Source organism: Cavia porcellus, unplaced genomic scaffold (genome assembly GCF_034190915.1).
Source record: "Cavia porcellus strain 051 isolate PalLab524CR breed Dunkin Hartley unplaced genomic scaffold, mCavPor4.1 scaffold_12, whole genome shotgun sequence".
Taxonomy (NCBI): Eukaryota; Metazoa; Chordata; class Mammalia; order Rodentia; family Caviidae; genus Cavia; species Cavia porcellus.
Window position 1 is genome coordinate 16,435,372 of NW_026947495.1, and position 27,522 is coordinate 16,462,893.

General features: G+C 39.4%; 1 protein-coding gene across 8 annotated transcripts in view; it reads right to left on the reverse strand.

Annotated features, from left to right (window-relative positions):
- Nucleotides 1–17,410: 17,410 nt before the first annotated feature.
- The window catches only part of Epb41l5 (erythrocyte membrane protein band 4.1 like 5), a 131,887-nt gene continuing 121,775 nt past the window's right edge, over nucleotides 17,411–27,522 (reverse strand). For 5 of the 8 annotated variants that reach the window (XM_063258938.1, XM_063258939.1, XM_063258936.1 and 2 more), the window contains exons 23-25: nucleotides 26,000–26,041; nucleotides 25,531–25,661; nucleotides 17,411–21,342 (exon numbers count right to left, since the gene is read on the reverse strand). In XM_063258938.1, coding sequence (XP_063115008.1) covers nucleotides 21,276–21,342; nucleotides 25,531–25,661; nucleotides 26,000–26,041 — 240 coding nt within the window. In that variant the 3' untranslated portion in view covers nucleotides 17,411–21,275. Of the gene's footprint in view, nucleotides 21,343–25,530; nucleotides 25,684–25,999; nucleotides 26,042–27,522 lie in introns of all 8 variants that reach the window. The other 3 variants (XR_010050760.1, XM_063258937.1, XM_063258943.1) reach the window with 3 other exon arrangements.

Consider the following 27,522-nt stretch of genomic DNA (forward strand, 5'->3'; position numbering starts at 1 on the left):
TGAACTATATCCCAGCCTTATTCATTCATTCCTTTCTTAGTCCATTCACTCAGGGTCCATTGACAGGGTCCTACTAAGTTGCCTTGGGTGGTCTTGAACTTTCAGTCCTGCTATAGTTTCCTAAGTAGCTGGGATTATAGGTGTATATCACCACATGCAGCAGTTCTCATTTTTAAAAAGTTAATACATAAAAAAAGTTAATACATAATGACTTTATTGTTTTATTGGGTTTTTGTTTGTATTTTGGTACCGGGGATTGAAATGACCTTTCGCTTGCTAGGTAGGCACTTATGCTACTGAGCTAAATTCCTGGCCCAACTGTATTTTTGTTTTGTTTTGTTTTTCCCTGTACTGGGGATTGAACTCACAACCATGTGCTTGCAAGACAGGCGCTTATGCAGCTGAGCTAAATCCCAGCCCCCCAACTGTATTGTCTTAAAATAATTAAATACTTTTAAAATTTATCAGCTTTAATTTCCATCATGGTAAACTGCTATAATTCATAAACAAAAGCTTGGGGGTCCTTGATCAGATTCTAAGAGTGTAAATGGGTCCTTGTAACCCAGATTTGAGAACTACTGCCATAAATTATAGTGGATGGGAGAAAATAGAAAGTAGGTGAAATTGAGTATGACGCAGAAGGGAAGAGAACAGAGGGCCACTGTCCTTATTTCTGCAACAGGCCACAAGAGGGTGTCTCTACTGGTTCCATCTTCTGTCTTCCACCAACACCTGGCTGGCTGGGCTGCCTTTGTTCCTAGCACCCTGAACCCTTCACTGGTCTTGCTGGCGTTTTTCACTTGATGTAAACAGAATCCTTGGAGCCATGTCGAACAGTCTAGGGGATCACTAGATGCTGGCCATAAGCCTAGCCTTCCACTTTGTGGGAGCAACACTATTTTTTCATTAGTTGTCTGTAAGGAGGTATCATTTTGGCTGACTACTAAGAGGAAATGTGGGGATAGACATCCCTGAAGCCCACAGGCCACTTCTTTCTAGTTCTAGGATGTCCTGTTTGTTAAGCAGACCACTAAGGGCAGGAGACAGGAAGTAGGTTTTGAACCTTTTTCTACCCTAGCAGCTCGGACCTCACTTGCTCCCCTCCCAGTCTCTCTGCTTATGCCTCTCCCTGTGTGTCACTCTCACTCCTGTAGTGTGGCCATGGCTGGGCCCTCAAAGCCCAGACCATATACTTTCATTCAGAAGTGTCAATTTCACTGGTGTAGGACCTGGACCACAGATCTTACCTCATCTCTCATCCCCAGGAAGCTTCCTTGGGTTCTCTCAAGCCCAGTCACAGAAGCCTGCCCTCTTTCCTCTCCTCTGGCCTCCTCAGAGAAATATGTCTGGCCACTCATGGAGGAAGTTCTACCCCTGCCTAGCTATCACTAGCTTGGATGGGACACTGGCCTGGGAACCAGGCTGGACTCTGCACCAGCCCCAGGATACTTGCAGTGACCCATAGGGCTTAGAAATTTCAGCCATACATTTAAGAGCTGGAGGATCAGTGTCAAGGCCCCCTAGACCCAAGTCTGGGCCTTGGTAGGGCAGAGTGGGCCAGGGTGGTCTAATCTGCAGATAGTCCCAGCTGGCCACCATCATTCTAAGATGTCAGGCAGAAATCATGCATGGAGAGGAGGGTCTTATCTATGATATCCTAATGGCCATTTGAGGACCTTGGCATGTCAGAAGGGACATTTCCAAACAAGCCATACAGGCTGTCTGTTGCTCCCCACTGGGGACGTGGGGAGGAGAGAGAGGCCCCAGAGAGTAAGGGGATGAGGAGCTGACCTCACAAGGCTGAAGCCCAGCCTGTGTAGCCCTACTCCACTAGGTCAAGCCACAGTCCAGAACAGCTGCCAACAAAGCACCGGCTGGGCTGCTTAAATGACAGTCATTTACCTATCTAAGCTGGAAGTTCAAGCTGGTGCCAGCATAGTGGGGCTTTGCTAGGAGCTTTTCTCACCATGTCTTCTCAGGGTAGCCAGTTTTCTCTGATGTCTCTATATGAGAGGGCTCACTTGATTATAAGGTGCCACCCACATGAGTTTTAACCCTGATTGTCCCCTCAAACCTCACTCAACACCATCACATTGGCGGTTAGGGCTTCTAAATCCCAACTTGGGAGGGACACAGGCCAGTCCACAGCACATGCTAAGTGTGAAAGGCCCCAAAGCAGGGAAGGTGCCTGGCATTCAGCCCACTCTTATCTTCCGAGCCCTAATGTAAATGAGGTATGGTGGGTCCACAGGAATAAGAGGGGCCTCTGTCATCCCATGGGCCTCCAGACCTACAGTTATCCAGTGACACATGCACAGAGACAGGATGGAAAAGAGCGCTGCACCATGGGGACTTGAGTGTGAACATCGTATAGAAATAGGGTATTACAGCATGGGCAGCATGGCGCTGTGGACAGAGAGGAAGAGAGCATCAGTTAGGATGCCCTGAGGATCACTAATAGTAACCTAAACAATCAGAAACCCAGAGGCAAGTGGGCAGTGGACAAGGTGCCTTGTTCAACAATTTATCAGAGGAAGCAAGTTTTCCCATCTGTCCATGTCTAGCTTTGTATTCATCTGGTAGTGATCTCTCCTCCCCTTCTTTCTTACTCCCTCCTTCTCCCTGCCCCTGTCTCTGTGTCTCTCACTCTCTCCATCTCTCTCTTTGTCCCTCTCCTGGGCACTTTTGCTTCTTAGGGAACAGCAAAGGTCTCTGGCTTGCACTCAGAACACTTACCTTGCTTCATTCTCACCATCCATTAGTATGTCTTGTCTTGACAGGACTGTGACCTTCTCAAGGGTTGGCCTACAGCTGTATGTTCCATGTCTCTGATGGAGCTGGCATACAGTATACTTGGACATAATGGGTGAGTGAATAAGTGTGTCTCTGCAGTTCCTCAGTCAGCTCACATGTTGTCCACAGGGCATGAGAAGCAAAAAGGTGAAGCAGAGAAAAGCATGGCCAGGGAGAACAACGGTAGGGAAAAACCCAGAAGGCCCTGATAGAGAAGGGCTTCCTTCACATTAGAACAGCCACAAGTGGTTACTCTCGCAGGTGTGGCACCGCTGTTTCCCAGCTAGTGGTCCAGTCTTCTTGTCCCAGCAGCACCAAGAAGCCAGGTGCAGCAGTGTGCTGTGATTTATTTAGGCCCGAGTGCAGGGGTGTGGGCATCTAGACCAACTCCAGCCCCCTCCCATCCCCTGTGCAACCCCAGGGGGACCTGGGCACCTCTTCTGGAAACTTCCAAATTTCATGGGAGATTCACAGACATGGTACTATTCAAGTTAACTTTTTTTTTCTCTAGAATGAGCTTTAATAGTTTATTTATTTATTTGTACTGGAATTGAATTCAGGACTTCACACTACCAAGCAGACATCATGCCACTGAGCTATGTCCCTGGCCTGAGCGTTTGTAGTTTATATCTTCCAAAGAAGGGCCTTATCTGTCACTTATTCTGAGTTGTCAAATTTCTTGGCATAAAGTTGTTCACAATATTATTCTTATAAAGTTCTGTTGTTCCTGTAGTGATAATGCTTTACTCCTGATCAAATGCATGAGTATCTAGGGTTTTTTTTTTTTTTTTTTTTTGTCTTTTTCCTTTTTATCGGTACCGGGGATCGAACTCACGACTGCCTGCTTGCAAGGCAGGCGCTTATGCCGCTGAGCTAAATCTCCAGCCCTAAATGCATGAGTATCCACTTTACTGGTCTTCTCAAAGAACCATCTTTTAATTACTTTTCTTTTCTTTCTAATTCTTCTGTTTTCTTTTTCAATGATTTCTGTTTACTTAGATTTAATAACGTTTTCCTTTTTCTCTTTTTGTAAGGTATAACGACAGCCATGATTTGAAATCTTTTTCAATACATTTAACATTATGTTTTTTTCCTGGAAGAAGGAGGGGAAATGGCACAGTGGTAAGCAATAACAACTCAATGTCTTTGAGATTTGGAATCCAGACAATGTAAAATAACAATGTGGGGAAGGAAAAAGACAGAGACAGAAACAGAGACAGAGACAGAGACATCCCTAGGAACCCAAAAGGATCTGACATAAAATTAAAAGTCACAGAGAAACTGAAGAGGTAGGTGGAACACAATGCAGAGAAGGGAAGGGAAGGGAAGTTTGCACTTTCTTATGGCTTGCAGGAAAGGGAGACAATCTACAGAGACAAAGCGAAATACTTCAAGGCTCCCAGTGTTACATTTCTACAGTGACTGGGTGAGAGACAGGCACGGGAAATAGCCATGGTGAGAGAGCCACACTTAGGCTGGAAAAAGACCCCGAGAGGGGTTTGAAGTAAAAGATACAGCCCTAACTAGAGGCTGGGCACAACCTGAGTTGCTCTGGATTTGAGCATCATGGCATTAGCGACTTCAGCCTAATCCTGCTGCCTATTGGTGTCAGCATCCAGTAGAGATCTGAGATCCGACTGCCTTTATTTATCAGAGTGTGAAGAGATCCATCTTAACTTGGACACTAACCCCAAAATTGTACATCCTAGAAGAATGTACAGAGACATTTCTTCAAAATCAGAGACATTTCTTTTTTCTTTCATTTTGGCAAGTGGTTGGCTCTTAGGGCTCAAAAAATGAGTAAAGTTATCTATGCTGAAAGACATCACTGAGGGCCAGGGATTTAGATCAGTGGCATAAGCACCTCAGTGGCATAAGTACATCTCTGAAAAGCAACTGACTAAAGAGGTCTCCATACCAACAAGAAAGTCTTCGAAGTTCACAAATCTCAACACAAAACAAAGCAAACAATACAAACATGAGAAGACAACAAAATAATCCCAATAACTCCCACCTCCCTGAAACCAATTTAGACAGTCTCAACAGAGAAAATAACATAAACTGCACACTCAAATTACTCAAAAGCATAGCAGCAGAGGTTAGAAAACAAAGCAAAGAGATAGTTAACAGGATCACAGAAGATTTAACTACACAAATAAGGGAGGTAGCAACCAAAATGATCTAGGAACTTTCAGAAGATACTAGAAAAAAGCTAGATGAGCTAAGCAAAATGATACAAGCATGAATGACCAGTTCAGCAAAGAATTAGAGTCTATGAAAAGGTTTCAGTCAAAAATTTAGGAGATTAAAGATTATACAGAAAATCTGAGCAAAAGAAGCAACCAATTTGAGGACAGAATTTTAGAACTAATAGACAATGATAGCTTCGAAGACCAGTTCTTCAAAGATACCTTGGGATGGGGGTAGGTGGGTGAAAAAGGAACACTTCTATATTGTTGGTGGGTAATGCAACAAGAGAATATGAAAAATGGAGTCATCAGCTGCTAGATGACACAAAGAAGATTGATCTAAGAGTAGCTGGCATAAGTGAAAAACCTGCTCACATAAATAATGGTAGAAAATTTCCCAAATATAGGGGAAAAAATGAATATATACATATGTGAGGCATGTAGATCCTCAAATAGTGGTGACCAAAAGAGAACCTCTCTGTGTCACATTATACTCAAAAATATCAGAAGTCCATCCCAGGGACAAAATCTTAAAAGTTTCTAGAGAAAGGCAATAGATTACATATAAAGGTAAATCCATTAGAATTACAGCACCTGTCTCAACACAAACCTTAAAGTGCAGAAGGACTTGGAATGAAGGATTTTAAGCCCTAAAAGATAACAACTTCCAACCACAATTTATATATCCTACAAAACTGTCTTTCAAAATTGATGGAGAAATAAAGTATTTCCATGACAAACCACCTTGAGAATTTCATGACCATCAAACCAACATTATAAAAAATTCTCAAGGATATTCTAGAAAAAAGACAATGAAGCAACAATGCCAGTAAGTCAAAAAGAATGGATACTCATGGGGAAATGAAGAGCTAAGCAATATAGTTCTCTAAATATTAGCCAGAGCAGTTAGATAAGAGAAAGGAATTAAAAGGATACGAATAGGAAAGGAATAAGTTAAATTATAATTATTTGCACATGACATGATCCTCTATCTACACAGAAGACCTCAAAAATTGCACCAAAACTCCTAAAATTGATAATCAAGTTCAGTTGTGTAGAAAATACATCTTTATACAAAATCAACTCTCAAAAAATTAATAGTGTTCCTGTACACTAATAATAAACTCACTGAGAAGAAAAGAAGAGAAAAAATACCTTTCTCTATAACTTCAAGAAAAATGGAACATTTAAGAACTAACCTAGCAAAGGATCTGAAAGACCAATGAAAACTATAGTACTGTCAAAAGAAGATCAATGAGGATATCAGAAAATAGAAAGATATCCTCTGTCCCTAGATAGGCAGAACCAATATAGTCCAAATGGCCATACTTTTATTCTTTTAAAATTTTTTTTTATTTTAAAGAAAATGAAACAAAACAAAACAAAATAGAATAAAGCAAATCAGAACAAAACAATGCAAGCAACACAGGATTTCAAAACAAGACAGTGGGCAATGAACAGTAGTTACCATAATGTCTCTTGTTTTCTTTGAAATAGTTGTCTATATCTTCACGCACAATGAATTCAAACAACACAAAAGTATAAAACCGATCAAAACAAAAGAATGAAAACATTTTCAGCCTTCAAAACCAAGCAATAGGAAAATCAACAATGGCTACATAATGTCTCTTTTTCTCTTCAAAATAACTGACGATACCTCCACACATATTGAAATTAAATAATACAAAACAGACTAAAATCAATCAAAACAAAGACTAAAAGCATTACTGGGCTTCACAACAAAATGACAGGAAATCAGCAATGGCTACTGTACTGTCTAATTTTCTTTAAAGTAGCTATCTTAATTACTTTTCACTTGTTGAGACAAAATACCTGATGCCCAAAGTTAAGGAAGGAAAGGTTAATTTCTTACAGTTCTTGGAGGTTTCAGTCCATACTTAGTTGGCTCCAAGGCAGGGTGGCATGGCAGGGCAACAGTTCACAGCAGCGGCAAACTGCAAGGCAGAACTGGCAAGAGAGACTCACCTTCTTCCTGCCATTACACTGTATCTTGGCTCTCCCCCTAGGCAGGTGTAGCACTCACACCACCAATTTGAGCAGTAGACAATGAGCCAATCACAAATCCATAACTGCATGAGGCTTGGGGGCCACTGACATAAACCATGACAGTAGCTGTTCATATCATCATATGTAATAAAAACAATTCTTTTTTTTTTTTTTTTCTTTTTCCTTTTTATCAGTGCCAGGGATCGAACTCATGACTGCCTGCTTGCAAGGCAGGCGCTTATGCTGCTGAGCTAAATCCCCAGCCCCCTAAAAACAATTCTTGTAAAGTCTGTAGAAGTTCTAGGCATGTATAAATCTATACATGTACATCCATCCTTTCTGTATTAGAGGGAAAACCAAAGCCAAAACAAAACAAATTACGAGAAAAACAAGAAACAAAAGAGACAAATAAATAACAATGACACAGAGCCCAAAACAATGACAATACAGGCTTTCAAAACAAAGTGGCAAGAATATAACTAAGCTTGTTATTTTGCATGGTTATTTTTAAGAGTTACTCAGATTAGGGGCTGGGGATTTAGCTCAGCAGCATAAGCGCCTGCCTTGCAAGCAGGCAGTCATGAGTTCGATCCCTGGTACCAATAAAAATGAAAAAGACAAAAAAAAAAAAAAAAAAAAAAAAGAGTTACTCAGATTACCAGATATAAATATGCAAAATTGATCTAATCCTGTGCATGTTAACTGTTTTGTTCCAAGAATTAATAGAAGTAGTAGCACAATTATCTTAAGTATGTATATACAAATTAGCAACTTTTTTCTTTTCCCTTCCTTTTCTCCTTTTCCCTGAGTTATTTTTTCCCCTTTGAGCAGTTTCTTACCCTTTCACAATATTTATTGAAGATTTTGTGTCTTATTTACTCTTTCAGTTTCTTATGCGAGGGAGACAATACAGTATTTTCACAGGTAAATTTGATTTAAAATGGCCATACTTCTAAACTGTTGTATAGATTTAACATAATCCCAGTGAAAATAACAATTGCATTCTTCCAGAACTAGAGAAAGCAATTCTAAAATTCACATTAAGCCACAAGAGACATAGAATAGGAAAAGCAATTCTGACCAGCAAGAGCAAGGTAGTGGCATTGTGACCCTAAACTTCAAATTATACCACAAAGCTATACAATAAAAGCAGCATGCTACTGGGGTGGTAGAGCAGACTTGAGGATCAGTGGAACAGAACAGAGGATGCAGAAACAACTCCAGGCACACTTAGCTATCTTATATTTGACAGTGTGTATTTGCTGGAGAAAAGATGGTCTCTTCAAGAAATGGTACTGGGAAAACTGGCTATCTACATGCTGAAGATTGAACCTGGAGCTGTATCTCTTACCATGCATTAAACTAAAATCAAAAATCTAAATATCAAAACAGAAAAACACAGGCAAAAACTTTCTGCACAGAACCCCTGTTACACAAGAAATAATACTAAGCATCAACACATGGAGTGACAATAAATTAAAAAGCTCTGCACAGAAAAGGAAACTACCATCAGGATGCAGAGAAAACCTACAAAATGGGAAAAACATTTTCCAGCTGCCTCAGACAAAGGACCAATATCTATCCTCTATAAAGAATTTTTAAAAAAAGAGTTCCCAAATTTAAAAAGCCCAATTAAAAAGGGACATCTGAAGTGAACAGACATTTCTCAGATAAATAAATACAAACGGTCAATAAATACATGAAAAACTGTTCAGCATCATTAGCCATTTGAGAAATGCAAATTTAAACAACAGTGAGATTGCTTATTGCAGAAAGAATAACCAGCATCAAGAAAGCAAACAGGCTGTGGGGTAGGTAGGTGGAAAAGGAACCTTTTTATACTGTTAGTGGGAATGTAAACTGATAAACCACTATGGAAATCAGTATAGAGATTCCTCAAAAAACTAAAAATAGAAATTTCATCTGACTCAGCTATTCCCGTTAGGTATATTCCCAAAGAATTAAAGATATTACAGCACAGTGACACAGGCATACCCATTTTAGAGCAGCACAACACATAAGCTAAATCTTGGAAGCAGCCTATATGTCCATCAACAGATGGATAAAGAAAATCTTTTATTTGTACACAATCGAGTACTATCCTGCCATAAAACTGTTTGCAAGACGAGTGCACCTTGAAATCATAATGTTAAGTGAAGTAAATCAGACACATAATCTTAAATATTGCATGGTTCTTCTTATAGGAGAACAAATAAAAGGCTGACAATAGGAATGAGGGAGAGAGAGAATGAATTACTATAATCCAGCCTGGCAGATGTATCTAAACGTGCACCTTGATTTAATATAATTGTCTTATGTATTTTATATGTTCGTTTGTTTTTGGAACTGGAAATTCAACTCAGGACCTCGTGCCTGCCAGGCAGGTGCACTGCCACTGAGCTGTGTCCCTGGCCCTGTATGATTTTTGCTTGTTTGTTAGTCTATTAATATAGATTTATGATAATTGATAAAGACTTACAAAAGAAATCTGATGCTGGCAAAAAATAATAATTTTTTCTGTGTACTCTTTTAGCCACTGCTGGCAACTTTTGAGATTTTATATATTTATCCAGTTCAATATCATTTTAATTTTCCTTTTGATTTCTTCTTTGACCAGTAATTTATTTAGAAGTGGGATAGTTTCCACATAGTTGAAGATGTTCCACATATCTTTCTGGCACTGATTTAATTCCACTAGGCTCAGATAATGGATTTTTTATGATCTGAGCCTTTTAGAATTTATTGATACTTGTTTTATGATCTACCCTGGTGAATCTTCAGGATGCACTAGAAAACTGTGTGTACTGTAGTACTATTGGGTGAAGAATTTTATAAATGTCTGATCAGGCTGATTGATAATGTTTTGTCACATCCTCACAAATTTTCTATATATTTTATTCTGTTAATTATTGAGGCAAGGGTGTTGAATTACTGTATCTCCTTTTGTACTTATGTTAGAATTGCTTTATATAGTCTGAAGCTTGACCTTTAGTGCTGTGCTATTAACTCTTAGTGAATTTACTCTTTTATCATTAGGTAATATCTGTCTTTATTCCTAGTAATTTTCCTTTCTGACTTCAGTGCATTTTATGGTGATGGTTTTTTTTTTTTTTAAATTTTATTTAAGGAGAAAAAGAAAAGAAAAAAATACAGAAAAAGGGCACAAGTTATACAGAATTTCAGAAAGAATAAACAGTAGGGAATCGCTTAGTTAATAGATTACATATTGTTATCTTAGAAATAGTTGTTCAAGTTACAAAATAAAAGCATATGAAGTGGACTTTCAAACAGTGAGACTACAAACAGTTTTGTTCAATGATCCAACAAAACTCAGTAATATCTACCTTATACACTTAAATATATATGCAGTTATATCCTTTAGAGCACTCTTTTCCTCTCTTTTGTACAATGACAATTACACATTTTGGGGTTTTTTTTTTTTTAACATAAATCATTTAGAAGTATCTTAGTTACTTTTCTCGTTGCTGAGACAAAATACCTGACACCCAAAGGTTAGCTCATAGTTTGTAGAGGTTTCAGCCCATAATCATCTGGCTCCAAGGCAGGTGGCATAGCAGAGATGCAACAGTTTATTGTGGTGGAAGACAGCAAAAGCAAGAGTGAGCAAGACTCTTTCTGGTCCTTGTATTGTGTCCAGTCTACCAGGATTAGGGTGCTGCAAATCCAGTCAGTGGACTGATCTAGCAATCCCTCACCCTTAATCTCAGCACCCTGAATCAATCACATACTCTAGATTCAGTCACCTCCAGAAAAACCCTACGATCCAATGAGGCTTTGGGAGGACATTTAAACATAAGCTCTAACAGGAAGTGTGTAATTGGCCTCATTGATACAACACTTGATAGCATGCATGAGGCCTGGGGTTTCATCTCCAGTACTGAAAAGAAAAAAGTGAAAGCAATGATGGGTACAACTGGGCACTTGGAGGCATGCTAAAGGCAATGACACCAAGTTGTATAAGGAGTTCCCTGACACTTGATGGGAATTTGGGGTGCCTAAAGTGGGGCTTGGAAATGGAGGAACAGAAATAGCTCTGAAAAGCAGAATGTATGGACTCTGAATTTAAAGGAGTCAAAATAGCTATCAAGAAGTGAGTTGAATTTTCACTGTTGTCATACTGCTTTAAAAGCAAAAGAGTTAAAGGTTTACTTGGTTGACAAGGCTCCTCCTTCACCACTTCTTTTGTAGGGGATCTGGGCTCAATGTGACATACTGTGATCTACTGAAGGTACAAGATATTCACTGCCTGTGGAGGCCAAGGATGGGATGTGTGGGGATCTAGCCAGGTGCCTCTGAAAGGAGGTTGGGGAGGACATGTTTGAAGAAGATGAGGACACTAAGGACCAAAAAATAAAAGCAACTTAAAATACGAAGGCACTAAAAATAAATTTGGGTTTGTAGTATTTCTTTTCCTAACAGTCAAAAGGTAGAAACAGCCTGAATGTCCATCAGTAGATAAATGTGCTCCATCTATACAGTGAAATATTATTCAGCCGTGGAAAAGAGTAAAGTACCAATAAATGGTACAATGTGGGTAAACCTTGAAAACTATGGATTTATACTGAAAATATTATGGATAATTAATATTGTTGAAATGTCATTCCTATACAATGAAATCTATAGAGCCAACTTTTTTATTTTATAGAAAAAGATAAAACAAAATTTCATAAGAAATAATTGGAGAATAACAGTAGTTAATATATTTCATATTGTTACCTTTAAAGTAGTTACTCAGAATAAAACAAAATATGGGCATAAAATATTCTCCGATCAGTATTAGCACAAATCTTCCTTTTTGTTGAACTATGAGAAACTAGTCGTTGTAACTAATTTGTATGTTTTAAAACCAAAGTGCCAGTGTAATTTTTTTGCAAAATGAAAAGTTCATTCTGGATTTAGCTCAGCAGCACAGTGCCTGCCTGGCAAGTACAAGATTATGAATCCAATCCCTGGTACAAAAAACAAAACAAAACAAAGTTCATTCTTAACTTCATATGGAATAGCTAAAGCAATCTTGAAAAAGAAACGATAAAAGAAAAATTGAAGTTCATTTAAATTCTAAAGGGTTTGTTTAAACATATTCTGTGATTCATAAAGGAGGCAAAACCAGATACAAGGAGTTAACACTGCCTCAAGCAGCAAGAGGGAATATGTTATAAAGTGTTTGCAGAAAAAAGACAAAAATTTTTGATCAGTTGATGGAAAATTTCTGAGTTAGAGATTTTTTTGTGGATTCTAGTTTTATTTTGTTTTGCAGTCCTGAGGGTAGAAGCCTCACATGTGCTAGGCAAGTGTTCTCCTCTGGCCTGTACCCCCAGCTCAGTTCATGATTTCTGACTGTTAGACTTTCTAGTTTCAAGTATTGTTTACACTGGGCTTTGGTTTGTTCATGTAGGAATTTAAAACATCAAAGACACTCTAGTTCCCTGGCCTCTTAACAGAAGGAAAAAGAAGACTCATACTTTCTGATTTCAAACTTACTATAAAGTTACAGTAATCAAAGCAGTTTGGTGCTGGTACAAAGACAAGCATACAGGCCAACAGAATACAGAATCCAAAGATAAACTCACATATAGAGTAAAAAGCCTTTTGAAAAATGCCAATAAAAAGGAATAAAGTACCATTTGGTTGGGAAAAGGAAAGTCTTTCTGACAAATGTGGTGGGAAAACTGGATACCCACAATAAAAAGATCTAAGTCAAACTTTTACTTTCTATATGTAATATTACTCCAAAAGGATCAAAGATCCAAATGTAAGAGCTAAACTATAAAACTTTTAGAAAAAAACATAAGAACTCTTCCTAGCATTGAATTTGACAATGATTTCTTGAATACGACAAAAAGCAATGGCAATACAATAAAAAGGAAATTGGACTTCATCAGAATTAAACGTGCACCAAAAGACACTGTCAATAGAGTGAAAGTGCATTCTACAGAATGAGAGAAAATATTTGTGAAACATATCTATTAAGGGATTAATATCTAGAATATATAAAAAATTCCTGCAGTTCAACAATGACAAAAATAAAATGTCTCAATGGTCAAAGGCCTTGAACAGATGTTTTTCCCAAAAGAAGGAAGAAAAAATGAAGGAGGGAGGAAAGAGGGAAAGAAAGAAACTTCAGAAAGTAAGTGTTGGTGAAGATGTGGAGAGACTGGAACCCTTGTGTACTCCTGGTGGGATTATAAAATGGCACAGCCACTGTGCATAAGTTTAGCAGTTCCTCAAAAAGTTAAACACAGAATTATTATTATTATTATTATTATTTTTTGGTACTGGGGATTAAACTCACGACTGCACATTTGCAAGGCAGACACTTATGCCACTGAACTAAATCCTCGGTCCTAGTATTATTATTATTATTGATACCAGGGATCAAACTTATGACTCAGAAAATTCTACCTCTGGGTTTATTCCCCAAAGAACTGAATGCAGAGAAAGGTAAGGAGATGCATAATTCACATAGCACATTGTATAATTTTGGGGCCAGGGATATAGTTCAGTTGCACAAGGGACCTTCTGGCAAGTTATGAGGTCAAGAGTTAGATACCCAGGACCAAACAAAACAAAACACACACATGTGTGCACGTGCATGCCTCACCAAGATCCTGTTTCAAATGTAAAGAAATAAAATAAAAAGGGTTAGGGTCTCAGCTCAGTGGCAGACTGCTTGGCTAGCACGTGCAACAAAGACTTGGGTACCATCCCCAATACTGACAAAAAAAAAAAAAAGATAAAATATAACCCATTAAAACTGTGGTTCATATTTTAAGATGAGGCTGTAGAAAAGCAAGTTGATAAAATTTTGTGATAGTGATTAACAGTGACACATCCTCTAATGTCTGGACATTTGGACTTTCCTAGTCTCATGTCCTGGGAACCTGCAGTCCTGAGTATGGAAGCTGGAACTGCTGAATCCAGGCATTTGAGCTAAATGAAACTCTTCCAGTTTTATTCCCAACACCTCCTACTCTTAACAGCATGACTTGTGGACCACTGTTAGCACCTCAAAATCTGTGGTGAACAAATGCAGTATGGTTTAGAATTGAATGTTCCCCACAGTCTTGTGTGTTCAAAGGCAGGGTTTGTGAAAAGTGACTGGATTATCAGGATTTAGAGCTCTGCACTTTAGAAGCTGGGTCTGGTCAGAAAAGGTGGGTCACTGTGGGAGTAGCCTGGGTCTACCTCCTTTCTTTGCTCCTTCCTCTGTTGCCGTGCTGTGGACTGTTTTTCCTCCGCAATGCACCTGTGCGATGCAGCCTGCCTTGGACCAACCAACTATGGACTGAAACCTCTAGAGTTCCAGTCAAAATAAACTTTTTCCCCTTATATAGCAGGGGTTAGGCGCTGTGTCTCAGTGATGAGGAAAGGGACTAAGTGTGAGGGTTATTTTAGGTGCTGACTTGAATGAATTAAGGAATATCTAGAAACCTGGTAATGCCTTATTTTGGGTGAGTCCTTATGGAGATTTCCAGAGCTTTAGTGTGTACCTCTAAGAGGCTGACGTGAGGAAGGGCTGCCCTCGGTGTCGGCAGGTACCATCTGATCTGCCAGGGCCTGCAAAGAGTCAATGTAGAAGGCAAATTGGTATCTTCCCAAGAGCTGGGACACACCTGCCTGCCTTGGACACCAGCAGGCTAGCCCTCAGCCTTTGAACTTCAGAACTTACACTGGCACTTCACTCTAGGTCCTCAGTCCTCAGCCTCAGACCAAAACCTCCCTGGATCTGAGGCCTTTGAGCTTGGATTGAGCCATGGTCCCCAGCATCCCAGGGTCTCCAGAGCCTGCAGCTATGGTCATGGGACTTCTCAGCAGATTCTTCTAATAAATTCCTTCATGTATCTACATACATTGGTTCTGTTTATTGGTTTTGTCTCTGGAGACTCCTTACACAGGAGGACAAGAGAAAACCTAAGTTAAGGACCCACCCGAGAACACATAAGGACATGGTGGGTGCTGAAATCAGTTCAGTGTTGAGTTAACACCACCAGCAAGCCAGGCAGGCTACAGGGTGCCCAGATGAAGCAGCACATGAGGGTATAGCAGGAGAAACAGAAAAAAAAAAAAAAAAAAAAAAAAACCGTTTCCCAGAGAAAAATAAGCTAATAACGGGGTCTTCAAAGTGACTTACAATCTGAGATCCCGGGGCCCAATACAATGAGGGAAGGCCCAGTAATGAATGAGTAAAAATCTTAGGAAATACATCAGAGACAGAGCCTGGATTTTGTGTGTGTAGCAATGGAAAGCCATCAAGTGGGTTCAAGCTGAGGAAGATTATGACCTTGTTTTGGGCTACATTTTGGGAAATGGATTCAACTGATTTAATGCTGAGAGATCAACAGCCAGGTAGTAGCAATAGCTCCAGACAGATGCAGAATGGGCCTGGTAGATCTGAAGAAACCGAGATTTCAGACAGATTCAGTGGGGCCTGTAGACTGATAGGATTCAAGGGCAGCAGGACAGTTTACTGTCCATTTGCCATGTAGAGTGTGGGCTTTGACATAACAACTTTAAGTTTGGTTTAAGAAATGCTGAGACTTGGGTAAAACCCAAATGGAATGAGGGGAAGTCCAGGCAAGGAGACAGGAAGACAGGAGAAGGCAATAAGAGAGGGGAGGCAGCGGCACACGTAAGGATTGGGAGCCGTGACAGTAAGGGAGTGAGAACAAGGCTCCTAGCAACAATGAGGGAATTGTTGCCGCCATGGGGGAAAGCTGTCACCAAAGGAAACCAAGCAGGGTAGGACTGACAGGACAATCAGGAACATCTGGCGGCAAGCCACACGTGGGACTCACTAGCACTGTACCATAGAACCAGTGACCTGCCCTTGCCCTGTGCCCTGAACCCACACACACACCCTTGTGATCTGAACAATAATGTGGCAACGACAGGGACACACGCCACATCCAGGCAGAAGCGTAGGAGTGCGAGCATAGTTCCCCAGGCTGTCCTTCCTCTAGCCTCTGAGACCACAGAAACAAGTGTCAGGGAGTCCTCTTGTCACTTGCGATGGAAATGTGCAGCGTGGAAAAGAAACCTTGTAAACACGCATACGAGGGTTGGGTGGCCTGTTTTAATGCTCTATCATCATCTCAAAATTCTCAGTGATTTTTGAAATATGGTATCACATTTCTATTTTAGACTAGGCCCTACACTCTGAGCCATGTCTGTTGCACTTGACATCTGATGGACACAGTGGTGTGGGCTGCAGAGGGCTAGCCAAAGGGGCATGGGCTTCTTTATTGTGGAGGACAAGGGATGTTCAGTGGTGTTCCTCAGGAAGGAGTCTTGAATCTAAGCACAGAGGGGTGAATGCCTGCTGGGATGGAATGAGGACAGGGAAAGGCCACTCTGAGCCCACCCATTGACACCTTACCACTCTTTGCTTAGGCCTGGCTGTGCCACTAACTTTACTGACAAGAAATGTACTTTCTTGGTGTTGGTCATGAGAGTCCTTTTTGGGTGACATGGTGGTTTGGTTATACTCTGTTATCACTCCCTTTCCTGTCAGTGCGCCACAGCCTGCTCAGCAGCCCAGTGCCCTGAACTCAGGACAGGTAACAGCATGGTGGAGGACCAGAAGACAGCACCTGCATTCCCTCCTGTTCCTACCCATCTTGCGCCTTCCTGTGGGAATAGAGAACAGCTGTCCATATCTTTCTGATGAGTTGTTCTGCTTAAGCAGGAATGGATTTTGGTACTTATTACCAAAAACTTCCTTTTAGGACAGCTTTTAGCACAGGCAACTAAGCCAGGGACCCACTGCTCACTGGCACAAGGCTGAAGAGCCTAGAGAAGATTCCAGGGCCGGCACTGTCTCTCTGAGGCAGAAGAGGAGAGGAGAGGAAAGGGCAGAGTCTTTAAACTTCTTTACAAGTCTTGATGATCCTAGGTTACTGCTGTGCTCTGCCCAGGGGTCCTGAAGATGAGCAGAGCAGCACTGCTCCCTATGGGGATGGCATGGTACAAACTGAGTGAAGGCAGTGGTTGGTGGGGGTGAGGGAAGGGGACAGCGACAGCTGTCAGAAGCTGTAACACATACTTCATATGTGCTTTCAGACAGGAACTGAGGCACAGGTTTGTGAAGTAATCCTACCGAAGGTCTCCTGTGTATCATGCAGTAGCACGTAGATTCTATAGGAACACTGTTTTCCATGTACCCCACTGCTCCTTGTAATGGCCAGTGCCTCCTGGAATGTACTGGGCATGGCCAGTGAGGTTTGCAACCCTCAAAAATTCCTCTACTCCCAAAGTCACACCATACACACTGATATGACTCCTGAATTTTGTGCCACTGCTTCACTCTGTCCCACACCTTCCTATTAACACAGCTGACAGTTTTTCTGGGCTAGCAGGTAGGTACCACACACCCAAGGAACAGTGCAGACAAACACCAAACGTCCCACAAAAGTTTTATTTGAATGAAGTCATATCTATACATCTCATTTCAGTGCACAGACAAAACACAGTTCAGTGCTGTGATTCTAACATGAGTTATACAAAACTGGAACACACTGAATATAGTGTACTTGATAGAAAAATAAATTACAGTTTCAAAGCTACTGCAGAACTTTACACATACAAAAAGTAAACAAAATAGTGAGGTCCTCAAAACCAACCATCTGTTGTATCCACATGTAAAGGTAGAAAGAGTAAAAGGTTGTGACACAAAAATACCTCTGATAGAGAGAAATCCCGGCTGGGGATTTAGCTCAGCAGCATAAGCGCCTGCTTTGCAAGTGTATGGTTGTGAGTTCAATCCCCGGTACCGGTAAAAAAGACAAAAAAAAAAAAAAAAAAAAAAAAAAAAAAAAAAAAGAGAGAAATCCCAAGGAATGACTGAATCTTGGCTTCAAGCTGCACGATAAAGTAGAGGCTTACAGATCCTACTGCTAGATCTCAAGAAGAATCACAGGTCTTTCCGGCATGCTAACACCTGACTTCTGCTCAGGAAAAGCTTCCATAATATAAACCATGTTCCTCTTCTAGGGCTCATGCATAGGAAGTTTCCAATAATCCTCCGGTCACTCGAGAAGCAGTATTTACATTTTTGAGAGTAAAATAAAGGACAAATAACCTAGAATTGGTAAATATAACATAATTATCCAAATTTCCAAGCAACTACATGGTAAAATTAACCAGAAATTAGTGAGTTTTCACAGATACAGAACCAAGATCACAATGCACCTTGTCTTCCTGTGTCACTAATGTGTAATTATGCAATATCCAGATGAGCCAGGTGCCTCCAGGTAACAGATGACATCTCAGAGCACACCCAAACCCCCATCTACCTTCCAGGTAGCCACTCTACAAGCTGGCATTTGGGGGTCAGGGATGTTTTGTAAATAAAACTTTGAGGACACAGTCACAGGCGCTGTGCTGCTGTCCACATGACTCCTGTGCTGTGCAGCAGGAGTACAGTGCTGAAGATTTTACTGTCTCCAGCCTTTCGAGGACATGCACATGGCCTTGGCAGAGTGAGAAGATAAGAAGTTTGTTTCTCTACATCCTTAGTTAGAAAAATGTGAAAGGCTTTATGTGACTGGCAAATAATCCTACTACCAAAAGTTCTAAAGGGACGTGGAACTTTCTCCCTTAGCTAAGAAAAGATGTAAATTCGAGTTTTCGATTGAACTGAGAAGCAAGCTACAGCAAACAGTCTCAGGGCTTCCTTCTTTACAAGTTCACAGGACCTCAAGAGTATACAAAAGCCAAAAAGGTTAGTAAAACCACCAGAAGTATTTTTTCAAAAGAACTTTTCTTGAAGTGTAAAACTGTCAGGTACACCAGGAACCTACTCATTGCTACTTAGCAGTGTCTCCAGACGAGTGAGAGTGAAATAAGCATGAGCCACCCGTTAGAAAGGAGATGCTGCAGACAAACAGAATTGCAATCTCACCAATTAACTCGCTGAGGGAGAGTCTGGGGCAGAAAGCTGCAATTTCTCATCTTATTTTAAACTACCAAGACAACCCCTTCCTCCTACCAGGACTTTCCCCTGGCTGCTCCCTTGGAAAGGCAGCAGGGCAGCTACTGCAACACTGTTTCCCAAGTCCCAAGGCCTCTTACCCAGTCTACCTCAGCATCTCCCACTAGTATGCATATGCTGCTCTCTTCTCAGACAGACACTTCCCTGCTTGCCACCACATTCACAGATCTCCTCAGCACTGCCTCTTCCCACTGCTACTGTCCTCAGGGAGCAGACCAGCACGAACTGAACTGGGGACAACACCAGCAGCAGATGCAACAAGAATCTTGTAACTGCCAGGTATCTCATCTATCAGGGATTATCCTTTATGTACATTTACCATTTCACATGTGGATATTTCACTTTTAGGTGAGATTCAAATGAAAGTTCCTAGCAATATTCTGACAGGCAAGAATATAGGTACCTGAAGACAGAAAGGTGATGAAGTATTCTCAACTACTTAATTGCTAAATTTTGGAAAGTTTAAGATAAGAATAATAGTACCTTCTAAACTGGATGGGAAATTCAGATCTTCCAAGCTACAAGGCCTTTTAGCTGCTCTGTGCTTAGGAACACAACACTCACCCACTCACTATGCAGGACACTGGCGGTCATCAATCACTTTTAACCTGATGCTCAACCCAATGTGTTCTGGGTCAGGCCTAGGTTCTATGTGCCACAGCTGGGAGAACATGTTTTACAATAACTGTGGACTGCCACGAGCAGGGCTATACAACTCAAAAACTTAGCACAATAGCTAAGGGGAGGCAGCCAGTAAGAAGTGCCAATTTTCTCTCTTTCAGTAAAAATGGTTTGTGAAAAGTTCTTTCCAATCCATACAGCTCCCTGGGAAACAGCACAAGATTAAAGTCTCTGAGCTTTCCAATCTGATCCCAGTGTGTTTGCCTGAGCAATAAGTATGCTACTGGGAGCCCAGGATAGTTCAACCATGACATCTGAAAGACCACAAAACTAGATGTTCTTCTATAGTGAGTGGTACAAATTAACGCTCAATTATATACACATTTCAGGGCAGGAAAGTTTAATTCCTAAGAGGTATAGTCTAACTCAGTCCTTGATAACTGATGACTCCAACATGGACCCCAACATGGGGTCCAGATCATCTACTTTCCCCACAACAACTGAGACTTACTTCTAAGTCTAAGCTAAACGTGTACTACTTTACCATCCAGTTTTTTGTACAGGCTAAAAGAGATGCAGGAATTAATCAGAAGTCTTCTAACGAAATCCCTACCGCAGTGTGACTTCTTTTAGTATACTACATAGTCTCACACATGGTAGACATTTAAGAAACAAAATTTTGTCATTCTTATCCCTATTTTCTATATTTGTCTTGTTTCTGTTTCTTCGTCTCCTTCTTCTTTTTTTCTCTCCAGTTTGAAAGCTCTCAATTTACTCAGTTTATATAGAAAGGAAATGGAAGACATGTCCAAACAGGTACTGCTTAAGTCTAAAATGGCCTGTATTCCTTGCTCAGCTGATGCCTGAGGTCAATGCCCAGGGTGTCTTGATTAGGCAGTTGCCCTCTTTTCAGGCTGCACACACAGTTAGTGTGGTGCATGGGAATACCTCCTGTGAAAAGGCAAAGCTGTAAAAACACAGGATGGGAAACTGACTTCTCTGTCGCTGCTCTCAATGCTTATCTGATTACTTTAAAGGTGAGAGAGGTACTTCATAAGAAGTCAAAAATAGGGGAGGCATTTAAAACCCTCTGCATTCTCAACTTCTCTTTAGTATTACACTAACTGTAAGAAATGGCCCTAAATCTACCTAGGTGGCATCTGCATCGATTTCTAAATTCCTGATATATAGGAAATGCATGAAAAAGTGCAATTTCTTTAACAAGCATTCAAATTAAGGATGCTTACTCTGATACTACAGAGAGAAACAACAATTAAAAGGATGGTGACTGCCAGAGGCAGTCTTGTTACAAAGTTATTATAAACAGTTATAACCACTAGGTGGAGCCAAGAGTTTGAAGGACATACTGGGAAAGTAATTCTCTTGATTTAGGAATTACAAACTCTAATGTAATTATAGAAAGTACAAGACCAGATACCTTTCTTTGGGAAAGTACACAATGTGACTAAATTCTTCCAGTAGGACGGAAAATGTAGCTTTTTAAAATGGAGTTGAAGTTACATGTAGGTAGAACTCTTTTACCTATATACAAAGGACAGACTCCAGAATTCAACACATTCCAGCAGAAACAGACTCTAGCACATACTTCTAGTGAGTGCTGGGCATTCCAGTTAGCAGTTGGGAGGAGCAGTCTCTTACAGCTCAGTAGTCAGTAAACACTTCGGCTTCAAAACAGTGTCTTCAGCCAAAGCTGGTGTAGAACTAAAAGGAAGAGAGGATGGGTATACAATGAAAAGCTCTGTAGGTGGGGTGCGGAAGGGAACAAGGGACATGCATGTTTCTACTAGCCTACATGGAGATGCTGTGGGGAAGAGGAAATCACACACCTAAACAGGTATGTGGCAATACCTAACTTAGGCAGCAAGATATTATGCAGAGGGGCTGGGGATTTAGCTCAGTGGCATAAGCACCTGCCTTGCCAGCAGGCGGTCGTGAGTTCGATCCCTGGTACCGATAAAAATGAAAAAGACAAAAAAAAAAAAAAAAAAAAAAAAAGATATTATGCAGAAGGAAATTTTCTAGATAACCAAAGGTTATTTTATTTTGAAATGTAAAATATCATAGTATTGTAGCCTGCTGGACTGACACATGGCTAGAATTACAGCACACTGGAAGACTAGGAGGTTTGCAAGTTCAAGTCCAGCCTGGGCAATTTAGTGAGACCTTGTCTTACAAAACAAAACAAAACAAAACAAAACAAAACAAAACAAAACAAAACAAAACAAAACGAGTTGGGGATGTAGTTTAGAACAAAAGCCCCAGTACTACCAAAATCAAAACACAAACACACATACAGAGAAAACCCACAAAAGTTTCTTCTACTTCCTTGAATATGATATGTCTAATATACAATTAACCATCTCTTCAAGAATCAGAGATACTATTATCAAAAATAGGACTACATTGAGCATGAGCAACATGCTCAGGAAACAGTGAAAGATGTACAGTGCCCTCTGCTTGTTTATATAGACCTAGATGACTGTGCTCAAGTCCTTATGCCAGTTAATCTATTTGTTAGAGCTCTGATAAAAATGAAAAGATAGGTTCTTTGCCTGAAGGCCACAGGACTCTGCTATGCATGAACTGCATGAACTTAAATGCAATTTAGGTTAATAAAAACTTAAAGCAATACCAAAGTACCTGATACAAAAAACATAATGGAAAGGCCAAAAGTCGTACGTGATTTATAAATGAAATATCAATCATCTTTATGATCATTTTTCATTCCTACTACTCCAACATGAGTAATTTCAACTGTTTTTTTCTGCTGGTTTCTTTTATTTTCTGTATCTCTGGCTCCCAAATAGTGGTCCTAGGAATCTGTTAGAAATGCAAATTCTTGGGCCCCACCCCAGAAACACTGAATCAAACATTCAGGGTGGGGCTCAACAGCCTTTGTTCTAACAAGCTTTTGTCAAGAGATTCTGCTACACAAACAACACAAGTTCCACTTGTTCTGAGTGATGCATCCTTTACTGTGTGTGATGTCTTACCGCGAGTGATGCGTTGGTTATTGTGAAGGATATACTTTCACCGAGCCCCATAATCTTGCCTTCTTTTCAACACAGCTAATTTTTTTCTTAATATTCAGTGTTTGCTGAAATTATGTAAATTTATGTAAAGACTTTCACAATTGGGTGTTAGTGTATGATTTTTCTGTACAACTTTTGTTTGCTTTGGATTCAGTAACTGATTCACTTAAAAAAATTATCCCTAACATTTCAAGTCGAACTGTGAATCTCTTCTCAGTTTATTGAGACGAGTGATATAATTATATATCTGTTGCTGTTATATCTTTACTTCCTGGCAAAATCCTTCCTGGAACTCTATATCCTCCTTCTTGAATCTGGACAGGATCTTTTCTAAATCTGCTAAATGAACAGCTGCAGCTCAGGATTCCCTCCAGGTAAGTCTCTGGCCCTTTCTGCTGTTTTATTGGGTCCTATATTCGTTTTTATTTTTCATTCTTTTGGGGGGAGGGAAGAATCACTTTGTTTTAATGGAATGCATCTTTTAGTAGCTTCCTGAGAAAGGATGCCTGGAAAAAATATATTTTAGAGAACTCTGTATCTAAAACTTTTTATTCTAATGCCACATTTCACTGATGAATTTTTCTGTATATAAAACCTTAGTGAAAAATGGGTTCTCTCCAAAATTCTAAAGCTATTGCTCCTTTATCTTCTAGTTTTCAGTAATATCTGCTCCCATTTTGATTCCAGTCCTTGCTGGGTGCTTTTGTTTCCCCCTCACTGGAGCCTTCTATTGTCTTCACTTTTAATCTGAAGCTTCATGACTACTTCTTGAACCTATTTTCATTTTCTGTGAGACAAGCAGCAGGTCCCTTTAATGTAGAAACTTAGATCCTTATACTCTAGGAACTTGAGGTTTCTGTTTTTGACAATTTCTTCATGTGCACTATTCTTTTTAGACTTCCCTAGGATTGATATACACTTCACAGACTAATTCTCCAATTTTCTTAAACTCTTTTCTCCCAGTTTTTATGTTTTTTTCTAAATGGGTTTTGGGGAAATGGCTTTAACCTTCAATGTATTATTTGGAGTCTATTTTTAAATGTAGCTAATAATTTTTTTTTTTTTCTTTTTCCTTTTTACCGGTACCGGGGATTGAACTCATGACTGCCTGCTTGCAAGGCAAGCGCTTATGCCGCTGCGCTAAATCCCCAGCCCTGTAGCTAGTAATTTCTAAAAACAGTTGTTTTTTGTTATAAATTTTCCCATTACTATTATATAGTTGCAGTATCTTCAAAATTTAGATGCAAATTTTGTAGTTTTCTTTATGTTGTCTTTCTGTTTCAGTTTACTTTTAGACTTTCCTCAGACATCTAATAATCTACTCTCTTCCTATTTAAAAGGGAAGCACTGCGATGCAGTTTTATAGCTGCATACATATGTTCAGAACTCATCAATTGTCTCACAGTTAACTATTAATTTCACTAGTGATCTATAAATGTTAGTAGTATCTATAGACATTTTCTCTTTAGTTGGTTTGTTTCTCCAGTGACTAATCCTCTTACTTTCTCACCTGAGACATAGATGGCCAGCATCACTAGGGAAGCTAAAAAAGGAAAGAAGGTTGGAAATCTCACCCTTCCAGTGTGGACTCTGAGTTAACCTCTATTTTCAATTCAGATCCTTATTTTAAATGCTAACTTTCAGATCCAGAGGCTTTCTGGTCTGCATCCTCAGAGAAGAGACTTCAGAATTAATGCCAGCATAAGCAGGGGTAGAGAGAGGGCAAATGATCTAAATGAGTAACTGCAACCAATTCTCATACTCTTGGCTCTACTTGTACCTCTATCTTCATAAATATCTGGTTCTTCCAATTTCTGCTTTTGTGTAAATATAACTGCATGGCATTGCTACTTGTTGTTCTGCATGCAATCTCCTTTTTTATAGCAGCAATTATGAGGCATACAAATGATTAGAAAAATAACCCATTAAATTTATATACAGTGCCATTTGACTAGATGGAAGCTTCTAAAAGGCAGGTTCTATGTTTGCCCCATTCACTGCTACCTTCAGTGTCAGTTTCACCACATATACCACAGACATTTAGTAAGTGTCTGCCAAGTAAATAATGGTATTATTGAAAAGACTTTGGAGATAAAGGTATAATTTTAAAATTAAATGATGAATTTCTTTTAAGTTAGTCATCTCTAATAATTTCCTTCTATTAGAAAAACACCCTCTGTACTTCAAGTGATCTACATTTTCAACACCAATGAGGATATGAGAAATGACAGCTAATCACAAAATAGGTCTGAAGTTAAAGAGTGAATGTAATTATACACATTTTGCAAAACATGTTTATGTTCGTAACAATCAAATATGGAAAAGGTCTCTTCTGTCTGTAGCAAGCAGTATGATGAAATAAGCTTAACAGATGTTAATAAAAGCTACTTTGGGAAACTCCTACCTCACTTTTTTGGGCTGTATCTCTTCACCTGTTTGCACAATTATCACTATTATAGCAGGTGCAATCAGATTAGTAAAACATGAAAGGAAAAGAGTCAAACTGAGTTTAAAACAAATATAAAAACTTAAAAATAAGGCTATTAATATTATTTAGGAAAGACTTCACAAAGAAACTCTAATATAATTTCTAGAAATTTACTAGCACCAAGGGACAAATACCATACTAAATAATAAACAGAGAAAAGATTCATCCAATTTCAATGAATGAACTGATACTGTATTTTATTTTATTTTATACCAGGGATCACGCTCACAACCTTGCACTTGCCAAGCAGGCACTTATTCTTCTAAGTTCAATCCCTGGCCCAACACTGTTACTTTAAATAGAATTAATTTTATTATTTTTCCCTCCAAAAGATGCCTAAAAACAGAAACTGAGAAATAATTTCCTCACCTGGTCACAGCATCTACCAAGAATGGTGCTGGGGGAGAGATCAGTGAGATTCCATCTTTATTACCACGTCCTTGGTTCTCTGCTAAAGACGGTGCACATCCGGCAAGTCCATTAGAAATAGTACTGCTCTGCTGTGGGAGATGTGTTACATATCTGAACACATGGCAATAATATCCATTCAGGACTTTAGCTCCAAATCAGCTCTATTAATGACTACTAATGTCTATGGCAAGAAGGAAGATAATCCTGATAGTCACATTGCTTTGTTTTTTAAACTACCTTTCCCCTCCAAATTTTACTTTTGTCTGCATTCGTAAGCATTTACAAACAGAAAGATTAAGCCATGAACCTGAAGCCCTTATATTCAGTTAACAGAGTTTTGATAATGATGCCCATGTTTGTAAAGAAACAGAACCATGTCCATTTAGGTCTACCTCTCAGAAAAAAAAAGTCATAAATATCGACTTACTGGGATAATCCATCGGGGTGTGATCATGGATGCTGAAGATACCTAAAACAAATTTAAGTATTTGCTTTAAGGAAAGACTGACTTATTTTCATAATTATACCCATAATATTTTCTTCTATTATGAAACGTATCACAGTGCTACAGGTAGCTGAGCAAGTTAGAAATATAGGCAGTTGGACAGGACTAGGCCCTTAATGAAATGGACACAGAGGATCAGATGTCTGGGAGACACACACCTCTTGCTGTGGGCCAGATTTGGGACAGAAAGCTAAACAAATGCAACCACATCCTTAAGTATAATCCTTAGGGATTAAATCTGGATCACCTTGGGAAGCCAAGAGTTACCATCTAAACCTCCTATAGGAAATACTGATTTGTAAAGAATGCTCACTTGCTACCCTACTCGCTTCCCCATTTGTCCCGGATTTGATCAATTTTACCTGAACAATTAAACTTATTGGTTGGCCATAGCTCTGTTCCGCCTCATGCCAATCGAGAGTTCCCAGTTTTCCCCAATTTTAGACCCACCTCATCTCATGGTTTTACTCTATAAAAATTCCGAGAAAATACAGAATCTTTGGTAACCCACTCAAGACCCCTTCTGTCTCTCTCAGACAGAAGCTTTCTTTCTCTAAACAAATACTTCTGCTCTTAACCTCCACTGTTCCTAAAATTCATTCTTTAATTTTAGAGAACATGAACTCGTACTGGACATATAGTAGGTCAGGAGTTTCATTCCCCTATATCAACAGGGAGTGCAATTTTTAATGAGCCCCCTTCATCTGACATGGACTTCCGAATCAAAGGCTCTTCTATAAACATGAATGCAATATCTCACCATTTATGAAACTATCATAATTTTAAAAACTTCTAATCTAAACATGTATGAATCAAAAATGCTATTACTACTTTCAGTTTATTTAAAAATACTTATCTGTACTCCACTGTTGCTGTTCAGTTTAATATTTTTTCCTGAACATTCAGTTAATTACAAATAATCATAGCCTCCTAAGCAGCATCCCTAAGCAATGAATTGTGACTAATCCAAATGAATAGCACGAAGTACTGAAAAATGTGATTATAAAGAGGTAATTTCCTAATTATCATGAATGTGCATTCTAATTATCAAGCATCAATAAAAACACCCATTTTGCTCCTGATTCACACAGCCTTTGCTGTATTTGCTCTTATGTTTAGTTTTCTAGATCTTATTTCTCTGTACAAAATTACAATCTAATGAAACACTCCTGCTTTAGAAGGTTAGGCTAGTTCTTGCACTGGTGTCCTTACTTGCTGCTAAGAAAAATTCAGTGTTAAGCCTGAATCTCACTAAGTTAGATAACCAGCAGAAGAATAAAAATACGAAGTATGACTTTCCTACAAATATTAGGAAAGTGCATTTTAATAGTGGGAAATAAAGCAATACAGAAAAAAAATTAGTTAACAGCATAGAAATGTTTGGCAAAAATGAATAATCATAATTATTATAATAATCATAATTATAATAATTATTACAAATATAA